The 11,864-nt window shown below is 36.4% G+C and overlaps 1 protein-coding gene across 1 annotated transcript in view; it reads right to left on the bottom strand.

Annotated features, from left to right (window-relative positions):
• Window positions 1-11,864, bottom strand: part of SEPSECS (Sep (O-phosphoserine) tRNA:Sec (selenocysteine) tRNA synthase) — a 64,110-nt gene that overhangs the window by 31,760 nt on the left and 20,486 nt on the right. Inside the window, exons 5-8 of the mRNA XM_019526413.1 lie at window positions 10,763-10,916; window positions 4,890-4,992; window positions 1,626-1,755; window positions 1,408-1,499 (exon numbers count right to left, since the gene is read on the bottom strand). Of these exons, the coding sequence (XP_019381958.1) occupies window positions 1,408-1,499; window positions 1,626-1,755; window positions 4,890-4,992; window positions 10,763-10,916 (479 nt within the window). The remainder of the gene's footprint in view (window positions 1-1,407; window positions 1,500-1,625; window positions 1,756-4,889; window positions 4,993-10,762; window positions 10,917-11,864) is intronic.

Consider the following 11,864-nt stretch of genomic DNA (forward strand, 5'->3'; position numbering starts at 1 on the left):
CACCCGCTGCAGGTGATCCCACCCCCCCGCCACGGCAGGGCCGATCCCATTCCCCACCGCAGCCTCCTCTACTGACCCCTTTACCTCTCCCTCCATTCCCATCATCTTGGCAGTGCTCCTTCACGCCGCTGCCTACAATGCTCTTGGAGCGCTCTGACTGGCTGCTCAGACAGCTAATCAGAGTGCAAATAAAGCATTATGAACAGACAGATTAAAGCTTTTATATATATAGAATTGATGCTGACATTTAGATTGAAAGAATATATGTTAACAGAAGTAATATATATAGTAATTAGACTACATTGTGACAGAGGTTATACCAATAATAACTATATTTATTATGTTCACTCTCTGAATAATCACAAAGACTGCTTACAGATGTAACCCCCCAAAATGGTGCTTTACTTTAAACTCTGCACATCTCTGTGCTAAACCCAGTGCATGCCAAGGAGAGGCATCATGTTAGCTCTACCTGGTTTGCTCAACATCTGTATAGATCAAGTGTATTAGTGGGGCTTTTTTGACCTTTTATCTAATAGCCGATTGAATCAGCTATTAGATAAAAGCGCCAAAAAGCCCCACTGAAGTGCCTGATCTACACAGATGCTGCAAAGCAGGTCAAACTAATGTGCTGCTTCACTCGGTAAAGCAGGGGGGTGGAGTTTCATATCTGTCAGTAGCCAAACTTACCATAATTTTTCCATATACTTAGCTATACTGTGTATCAGCATGCTTGTCTGTCTAATGGTCACTGATGTCAGAAGAAATTATATTTGAACAGAATGCCTACATACAACTGACACTGATTTGCTACACCCATCTTGCACGTGTAAATAGTAATGAACAAGACTTATCACACTTCATCCCACTACAGAATTAAACAACAAAGAGAGACAGACATTCCTTGCAAACCCTCACAACTTTCTTTATTAGGTCATCACAACTGGCAGGTCGCAAAAACCCTATCACAGCTACAGGGTTACATTTGCCCAGTCTGCTGGTACTTCTGATAATCTGACTGAAAGCTTAACCATTAATGGTCCCATTATCTGTTTTCAAACTGTTTCATAACTGTCTTCTACAAGCTCCCATATGCACTGCTGAATAAGTCAAATGGCCTGGACAAAATGGATCCATGTTCACATATTTTTAAAGTAAAAAAATCCATCTGAATTTTGCATTCTTCAGATCTTCAACTGCAAAGATCTACTGAAAAGCCAATTTTAAAATAATCACATATTCAGTTCCTGAAGTGCAATAATACAGTATAGAGCATGAAATTAATTTTCTGGTTCCGACATACTGTAAATAGGCAAATTACTCGTATTCATTTGGAAATGTTGTTAGGTCAAAAACTAATTATAACATTTACAATGTAAAATAAGTACTCTATGCCACAAAGCTTACCTTTCTTTGTTTTAGTAGCTGTCGGTAGCCATTTGCACCTAGTGATAGTAGAGTAATAAAGACATCTAAGGAAGGAGATGCTGATGCTCTTCCTAAAATAACGATATACAGAAATACAGATTATCTTCATAAAAAAGATATTCAGATATGAAGGGAAACTGAATTGCAAGTTGTTTATATTTATTTAGAAAAGATTAATTGACTTGTAAATGATTTACCTGGATACATTTTACTGATCTCTTTTATGAAGGAATCATTGAAGCCAGCAATGATAGCTCCACCTACTGGAACCATAAAATTTTTGTCCAGGCTCTGGATGAAAGCATCTATTCTACCTACTCGAGCACCCTAAAAACAACAGGTACAGGCTGGGAATTAGCATCTGACAGCATCACGTTGTACTTCATTGTGTTTAAAAACAATGAGAAACAATTAGTTCCTAAAATCAGATAAAAATAGCTCAGTACTAAAACAATATTAAAAATCATTACATCTCCTTTTCTAAGCTGTGTGCTAGAAAAAAAAATCACACACAATTACAGTTCACTATTTGTCTGCTTTGCTCCTTTGTAACTTCCCATCTTTCAACCAATAAAAACACTGGTGTAAAGTTCAGCATGAAGGTAAAATTTTACAGACTGAAGTACATTTTGAAAGAATTGTACAGGGGTTTTAATCGTAACTCTGTAAACCCCAATAAAGTCAGTAACCCAAAATGTATCCAATAAAGTCTCAACCTAGAAATATATTTCAAATGAAAATGATTATTGCACGACTAATCAGAAAAGGACACTTCTCAGTGCACATGTTTACTTCTCTATATAAATAAATACATAAATATATAATTGCCATTAAAAACAGTGGGGTTATGAGAGTGAGCTGAAAAAAACTCTTCCCTAATTTCAGCTAGTGCTATATCATATAAGACTGCCTAGTATCAGCATCTGAGTAACTCTACCACTTCAAGTGGGCTGAAGTCTTCTCCTACCCTAGGAAAGAAAATGACATCATACCTAGCACACAATATGTAAACTTTAGGAAAACCTGATATATGAAGAACAACCCATGAGAATTTTTAAATTAACTAAGCTAGCTGCAACATGAAAACGGTAGAAAATATTGAAGCAATATAAATGATGCTAGTATCTATAAGAAAAATAAACAAAACAGAATGACTGAATATACATTTTAACAACTATTTTGGGGTGGGGGTGGTGGCATTTTGGTGGGGAGATGAATATCAGAAGTTTATCAGATGGATTTAGTTGATAACAAGAGAAAAATGTAGTAGTTGAGAGCACAATGAAAAAAACAGACCTTTTTCTTCCCCTTCACAATCAGAGTTTTTCCTTCTACTAACCCTCTGATTAGGTTTTTGTTCCATCCATCCAGGTATTTATTTCTGTAGTCCTCATAGTATCCAAGCACTATTTAGGCTCTATTACAGCTGAATATTTTGCACCAGGAAATCTAAGCATATCTCCCCACCATATATATGGTATATCCATCACCTCTCCATGAAGTGCAGCGTCTTAATATCCCAGTAACTTCAGGATGATGGCAATTGAGAATCTCTAAACTATTTCTACCATTGTTAGGATGACCATATAACCCATTTTTGCTGAGATATAGATGTATAACTCAGTCAGCTGAAAGTGAAGTTTGGAGGCAGTTGAGTATGCCAGAAAGCAGGGGTGCTTAGGGAGCAGACTGCTGGGGGTTGCTGGAGGTTGTCCCATTTTGACACTCGGGGAAATGGAGTAACTGTATCCTTTGTTCTCCATGACACTTGAAAATGCTGCTGCTGTTACTATGGAACTCATATGATCCCAAATATACCTTAATAGTAATTTTTTCCTAGGTATTGCAATTTCTATTGAAAAAAAATTTTTTTTTGTTGACAACACTTAAAATAATCACTTCACTAAAACATTTTTTATATGATAGAAAGCATCTAGGAACAAGTCAGAAACAACTGAATGGATATATGTAATTGTGCTATTCTGTGTTTTATAGTAACAATGTTATAAATTATTTTTTTCCATTAGTAGGAAGGTAGGAAATTAAACTGTTCTTAAAATTTTTATCATAAGGAGTTTGGTCTCTAGAAATGTTAATTAACTGTAAGATGATATTCATCTATTGCGGGGGTGGGCAATTATTTTGGGCAGAAGGCTGTTTACTGAGTTTTGGCAAGCCATCGAGGGCCGCATGACAGGCAACAAGGGGCAGATAAATATTCATTTTCTAAATTTTTTAGGGGCCACGCAGGCTGCATAAAATGGCCTGGCAGGCCGCATGCAGCCCGTGGGCCACATTTTGCCCACCCCTGATCTATTGCAAAATCCCCTTCTATGTACCGAACAAAATACTTTATGAACAATTATATTTCACAAAACCTTCACAGGTGTGAAAAATAAATACACCAAGTAAGTTATAAAATAGTATGTATTTTTTAACCCTCACATCCTGAGTGTTTTATTGAACGTTTCCATTAAAACATGTTTTTAAAACATGCTAAGTAAAAAGAAAATAGAATTTAATTATTTTAGTAACAAGAAGCCAGCAACCTAAAAATAAAAAAGGCAAAATTGGTTTTAGATATTAGATCCACTCAATATGTATGTGTTATTTTATATTATTTTCCTATTTTGAAAAGGAAACATTTATAAATAACGTTTTTCCAATACGCTTTCCATGAGAAAAATACTGACACAATGAGAAAACATTAGAATTGGTAAAACAGAAAATGCTGTTAGATCTGCAATATATAACTGAATTACAAATAATTTTACACAGAAAAAGGGTTAGAAATAGGTAAATGGGCCACATGTTACTTAGTAGTCTAAAGAAAGGAACAGCAAGAGACTAAGTTTTTCTTCCTCGCTTTTCTTCTTCCAACGTTCCTCTGTTCACCTTAATTTGCCCCGTGGTGAACTACCATGTGTTTTACTAATAATCTAATAATTTTTGCACCGCTTAAGATATGTTGCAAGTTTTTATATATTTAATATAAAATTTCAGATGATTTGTGGGAATTTTTTTCTTCCTGTTCTTTTAATATTACTGTGTACATTTCTGATTTTGCCCTATTTGCTCACAGGACTTGGGGAATGCTGCTTGATGCTCAATAACCATCGAGATCTAGAAGTGGGGGAGCCCATATCACACTTCTTTTTAGACTAAAATGAGTTTTTCCTTGTGGAAAGATGGCTGGAGCCCTGTTCTGAACAGGGCCAAGGGTGTTCAGTCTGGCTGACTGAGTCAGTAGGAGAAAGAAGCTGACTCAAAGCATACTTGGTTTTGAACCAGGTGAGATAGCAGTAATTGCATGGGATTAGCCACAGATCTATGAAGACATCAGACAAAAGTTCCAAGCATTGTACATTTTGTGTTTCTGTGTAACCGCAATCAGACATTAATATAAATACATCTTCAAAAAAATTCCACAACATGCTTAGTTTGAAATACATGCTTTGTACCTGCTGGATGAGATGCATACATTTTGAAGACTGAACTCCATATGCATTGTTGACAATATGGGGAATGTCATAATTAGCACAAATCACAGCAAGTTCTTCCAGTCTACAAACATAAAATTGTAATTTAAAGAAACACTTATGAGCACAGTAAAGTTATGTCAGGTCATTAAAAACTACTTTTTACAAAAGATTCAAAATGAGGGCAAGCAGGGAAGGGAAAACTTTTTCAGCTATGATACTAGGGTTGTAGCTGTGACCCCACTGTTTAACTCAATTGTACAGCTATATTTTCTTTGTTTATACCTCTTGGGCTGAGCCAAAATTTTTCATGATTGACTTCAGTCGAGAAGAACATTTGGCAAATAGCCGAAATGAACTCTCCCCATTTCATCTGGGCTCAATGATTTTTTTTAAAATAATCATAAAATGGCCTTTTTACACTCAGCCCAAACGTGAATTGGCTGAAATTTCAAAGCTGGTTAGGGGATTAAATGCCTCAAAACTAGAAATAGCACAGGATAAGAAGCCTTTCACCTTCAAGTTGTCTGTTCAAGCCAAGTCACCTGAGCAGTTATCATCATTTACTGATGATTTCGTACCTTAAGTCTAAGATACTGGAAGTCGCAGTACAAATCCTGCCAACCTTATCTCAGAACCCAACAACACTCTTGACATCAAGTGGCACCTTGTATTCTAAGCAGCAGCCAAGGACTTGATTAGCATGAAATTAATATATTCTTAATGTCAGAAGTGATCCATCAAGAAGAAAGGTGAGGTGCTACGCCAGAACTATGAGGAGGATCATGCAGTATTGATGCTCATACTGAACTTACATTGTAGGAAAACCTACAATATCCATCTGGTATCACCATGGGAAATGAACTAGGCAATGAATCAAATATTTTTTGGTTCTTTGTGCATCAACAAATTTTAATTTATAATTGGCTTATTGGCTGTGGCAGCAATCCCTGGAGGTCATGGATGATTACACCCATGTGGGAGTGGGAATTGGTCTATATGCAAACGTAAATTAAGAATGCATGTTTTGGAACCTGATGAATGCTTTATACAGTTTTGAAACAAATTGTCAAAAACTCAGAGATGCACATAAATAAATGCATATTGAGACGAGTTAAATGTAAGTCAAAGTTGCAACCATGGGATCAGAGGGTGATGTTTAAAGTCAATTAAAAAAAGCATGCATTTAGTGACCAATTGAACTGCTTGCCTCAATAGGGATGTCTGCCTGAATTGGGCTTGCAGGGGGAAAATACAATGCTAATTGGAATATATTTGATTCCATGTGATTTTTAAAGTTATATGAATTTGGTCTTAGTTAAGACAGTGCTTATATTGTTGACCACTTAGTACTTGCCCAAGTCTTCCTTAAGTATTCTCTGACACTTCTACTTTACTAGTAACTAGCAGTTTTTTACCCATTATGTTTAATTGAACCCTGTATTCTTCTTAGCCTTCCCTTTGTCAAGAAACCAGAATTTTAAGTCACTGGCCAAAATCTTTGCTCCCATACTTTTACCTATGCCCTATGAGTAGCCAACTACTTCAAAATACCTCGTTAGAATTGATTTCAGGCAAATAAAGATAGCCACACCAGCCCCAGTGCTATCTCCAGGCTCTACCTGGATGGATTCCCAGGCCCCAGTTAAGGCGGTCTGGAACCTATGAGGATTTGTATAGGTACAGTGGTCTGTTCTGAAGAAGTTATTGCAAGTATTCGTTAACTTCCATACTGATGACTGTGAAAGGTTGGCCAGAGCTACACGTGCAATTTAAATTACTAAATTATAATAACAGTGCATCTTTCACAAAAATGCAAGACTGTGAGTGGGACCATGTGAAATGAAGCAATCCCAATTGATTTAATTTCCTGTGCAAATGTACCCAATGTTTTATTATGCTAAACCATTCCTAAATAACTGCATATCCCTATGTGCCTATATCCCCCTTGTTGACACATCCCCCCTTGATTAAGGCATACTTCTCAGAACAGGCTTTCAATGTTTGTTTGGGGTTTTGCAAATGTCTCCATAGACCATAACCAGTTCAGACTATTTTGGGTTCTGCCCCACTGTTAAAACAACTACCCAAAATAGTATCAATGCCCCAAGGTATCCCATTCAGTCAATCAACAGCCATCCTAGTTGACTGAAGTGCAACCTCTGGACTGATCAAAAGCTTGCACAAACAAGTTTCACAACTGGGCGACCCAAAATAGGATCCAAACAGCAATTGTAATATGATGGTCCCTCTCTAGCTGCTTTGTTTGGACTTCAGTTGACCAATTATCAAGAAGGAATGCTTTGAGAAGCTATACAATTGAACAGTATAAGAACAAAACAGAGTTGCTAGCAAAAATTGCATTCCTGGAGAGGTAGAGAGATCACTGCAATAGCTGATCACTCTCCAGGACAGATCCACACCCAATGAAGGCTGCAAAGACTGAAACCACTTCCTGCCTGCATTCGTGAGAGACACTCTTACAGCAAGCATATACTAGAACTTCCGTGATAGCTCATTTATTGAATATTGGGAAGGAGTCTTTTTCTGTCATTTAGTTTTACAGCTCATTTGTGGTATAGTTATTAAAGCCTTTCTGTCATTAATTGAACAAGGTGTTGTGTCAATCCTTAACTGCATTAGGTTTGAATCCCATTTTTGACTGCAACAATATTCTTAGTGTGTTCTTGACAACAACTATCCTGCTATGCTTCTATTCTTCTAAAATCCCTTGATTTCCACCAACCTACATATTTTTCTTAAATTAATTAAAAATATCATCTTTGAAAGTGTAAAGTAATTTACACAGATGTTCTTGTACTTCTACACAGTTGGGAGATTCTGTTAAAGAACTATTTTCACACATTCCAACAATACATACCCTTAACTCTGACCCACAAGACATATGAAACCTTTCAGGAAACATCACTTTGTTTATAAATGTATTTTGTGGACCAAAGTAAAAGATGTTATTGTAATATTGATATTCTGATATGCTACACCAAACATACTGGTCAGGCTTGCTCTTCAACTTCTGTAGAAGTCCTGAGGAAAACAGGCTCTTGTCCTGTGGACTCCTTTGGTGTGCAAGAAGAGGAGAATCTGCTAAGTTGAAGTTTAGGACAGATATGACAGACAATGCTCATTTTGCCCTTCTGAGCTCTAGAAAGAAGAAGCTTCTGGAAATGTGCAAGATAGACGCATTGTTTTTCTTACAAAAAAGATCAAATGTAAAATTAGGACAATGTCTGTAAGATTGTGTCTAGAAATAATTGATGTGTAACAGGTTGGGGAAAAAAAATTGACAATTTCTAAAGAAAAAAGGAAAAAAAGGAACTGTATGCTTGGGGACCAGCCCTGTGCTCCCTGCTAGCCCCCAAGCTGGCACCCCAGGGAAGCCTGGAGCTCCCCTGGCTACTGCAGGGGGCCAGAGCAGGGTAAGAGTAGCCCTGTACCAGGTTGCTCCCAACACAAAGCACGTGTAGATATGCTCCCAGAGAAGGCTTACTGCATTCAATTGTGTGTGAATGTGCTTGGTGTGCCATGCTTCAGGTCTGAGAAAGAAACAGACCCAGGCTAAGCTAAAAAACAGAAAAATAAATCTGGTTGGTATTTAACTCCATGTAAAAAAAATGTTACCACAATAAGAACAGATAGTCAGTTTAAAACAAAAGAAAGTCGTAGGGAAGCTCACATGCTACATCAGACCCTGGCCCCTTATGTCCTTTTGTGGTTTTATAACAACTTCCATCTTTAAAAATATGTTCCTTTCCCTGTTGATCTGTCAACGCCCTTCACAAAAAAAGGGGGAAACTTCAGTAAATATTCAGGAGAAACAGTAGAAATGACTATGCACAAAGAGCTAGTAAGTTCACAAAATTAAAAATGGAAGATTTTCTCTAAACCTCTCTCACCTCTAGCCATGTTGGGGGTTACTCATAACAGCAACTGGTATAATAATATTTATAGGAGCATGCAAAGTATTTATCCTTTTACAAAATACCTTTTAAAAATAAAGCTTAAATCTCAAATGGCACGTACATTTCTAAATTTAAAAAAATGTCCTTCAGACCATAACTAACCAGGGCATTAAAGCAAATGTAAGATGTTTACAAATAGGGATATAAATAGGTATCCTTCAGGGATACTGTATAGAATTTATTTTCCTTTTAAGATCATGAATGTTACAGCCTTCAATAGTTGACTATATCCATTTAATAAAAAGTTTTTTTCAAATAGCCTTGTATCTGTGATATGCCCTACTACAATATCTAATATTTAAGTTCATATGCACAAAGGATTGATAACCACTATGTAAAAAAAAAAGGAACAGAAGGCGGCAGATGAATCAAAGATACATTTGAACTGGCTCTAAAACAGACTATTTTCATTCTGATATTTTTGATTCAGGCTAGCCAATAAATTCAGCTTCAAGCAATGTCATAGCAGTCCAAAAGAATTATTGGTCCTGTTTTTTACTTTCCTTCTACCAACAGATATAAGTGTATTTTAAGCCAGTAAATCAACAATTCTTTTAGATAATTTTTAGGACAGCAGAGACTAATGCAAGATAACAGTGAAAAATATTCCTCACTAGTCTCTTTAGATTTTTTAACTTTTAGGAGATCATGTTTCTTTTCTGGATTTTAAAACATTCAGTTAACTATTTCAAGTATGAAAGTAATTAATAACAAAAATGATATATAAAATATGCAATAAAAAGTTTAACTGGTAAGAGTGCTCAATCTTTGTATGATTGTACAGTGACTCTTAAATTGGAGTTATAGAACTATTATTTCAAAATCTAAACAAAACCTTATTAAAAGCTTGCTGTTTAAAAAAGACATACACTTGCAAAAACACCTGATTTCATTCAGAGAAGTAGGCTATGGGGACAACTTTAAATATACTCATCTTGAAGATCTGACACAACAAATCAAGCACTTTTAGCCACTGGTAGCCTCAATTCTTGCTTCCAGAAGAGGGGATCTTAAATATTTTTATAATGTGGACTACATTTTATTACAGTGCCAAAAGACCAGCTCATTTCTCATTTTTCTTTCAGCTGAAGACTGAACAACAGTCCAGTTGCTTACATAGAAATGTAATAGCAGGAAAGAATGCAGTGCATTTGAAGCCTCTTTTAATGTGATTTAACAGCTCATCTCAAGAACCAGCAGCATGTGACTACCCATCAAGTACTCAAACCAAGGGAAGCTACACCAATACAAGTCATGTTTTATACCAGGGCAGTAGTTACACTGGAGACTTGTTGCACTGTAGTTACATTAGCAGATTAACTGTTTTGTTTAATTTGCTGTTAAAAACAAATGAAGTAAAAGAAAAAGATCATGTTAGAAAGCAGAGGCAAGAATTTTTGTGGGTGGTATCTTTGATTGGACCAACTTCTCTCCCAACCACACAGTTGGTCCAATCAAAGATCCCACAAAAATCTTTGCCTCACATACTTCCTGGACCTTCACAGCTACAATACCATTTCAACCCTACCTCAGTATAGAAGAATTTCTTAAAAACCTTGAACTTAATGCTTTTTGAATTCTTATGTTGCACAGACTAAGACTACTAAGGCCTCACATTAGAAAAATTTATCAGAGAACTAAAGGAGACAACTGTAATTAAGAAAATGTGACATCAGACTGTAATTAAAAAAATGTGACATCCATGGAAGACTGTTACTATCTATCTTTTCCCCATCCTCTGAAATTTAAGAAGGAAGCTTTCATTGTGATGACTATTTTGCTCCATTAACTATTAGCAGTAACTAAAGCAATTTTAGGAATTAATCTGATTATGCAAGTTAATAACACCTTGGACAACATAAGAGAATTACGTACCTGTCAGGTACCCTTGGGGCAAAGCAGGAAGTTGTAGAATGAACACAAAGGACATTTTCAGCCCCAAGCTCCTGGATTTTAGCTTCCACACCCTGGAGGTCTGTGCGCAGCTCATCATTTTCTAATACATTCTCTATCACCACAGGCTCAAAACCTAACCCCACCAACAGAACCAAGACATTACTGTTTAGGAAGCAATAGTTTTTATCTGTTTATATCTTCAGATTAGATCCAGGTTGCACGTTTCTGATTTCCAGATTTTTTTAAAATTATTCATTTATTGCTAAAACAAAGGCTCAGGACACGATTCATAAACAATTTTGTCTTATGTTGACCATATAGTTGATAACTTCTCTGGCTCACACCGAAGATCTTGAACCTTTGGCAAAATCCAGCCCTCTTTGCAAGGTGGGCAGCAACTGTGAATCAGCAACTGCGAATCAGCAACTGCTTCAATGAGATTTCCAATATTGGTAAGTAGATTAATCCTTTTACCCTTTCTGATTTTATTTTTAAATGTTCAGGAGTCTAGAAGGAGAAGAAATAAAAATGATGCCCTTGCAAGATTCCAAACTGATGGAGTAGTAATGGTAACTAACTCCTTAAAGAAACACAACAGTGTTAACTAAATGCTAAAGTTGTAACTTGATGTTCCCCATAATTTTATTTTTACTTATTTATAACTCTCTTTAAAATGCTAATCAGAGGCTGAACATTTCCACATGTGTATGAAGGGAAGTTTTATTTTTGGAAGTCTGAGTGAATTTGCTAACCCATTTTATCCCCATTTAAGTCAAGTGCTCATGAAGACAATCATATTTTAGAAATGTTCTTAAAGACTAGTTTACACACAAACTAAAAAAAAGAAGTTGAACTATACAACTGTACACTTCATGTGGTTATTACTTGCAAAAGAACACAGTAATGGGACAGGCCCTGGGGTGGCCATGGCATCCCCTAGGGCTACCCTAATCCTGCCCACACTTTCAGTCCTCTATATCAGTGTTTCCCAACCATTTCCAACCCAAGGAACACTTATTTATTAAAAACAATGCTGCAGCACACCTGTTAAGGCATTCCCCATCCCCATATTCATAAGCTC

The sequence above is a fragment of the Gavialis gangeticus genome, unplaced genomic scaffold (genome assembly GCF_001723915.1).
Source record: "Gavialis gangeticus isolate Ggan-Ray unplaced genomic scaffold, GavGan_comp1, whole genome shotgun sequence".
In the NCBI taxonomy this organism is placed as follows: Eukaryota; Metazoa; Chordata; order Crocodylia; family Gavialidae; genus Gavialis; species Gavialis gangeticus.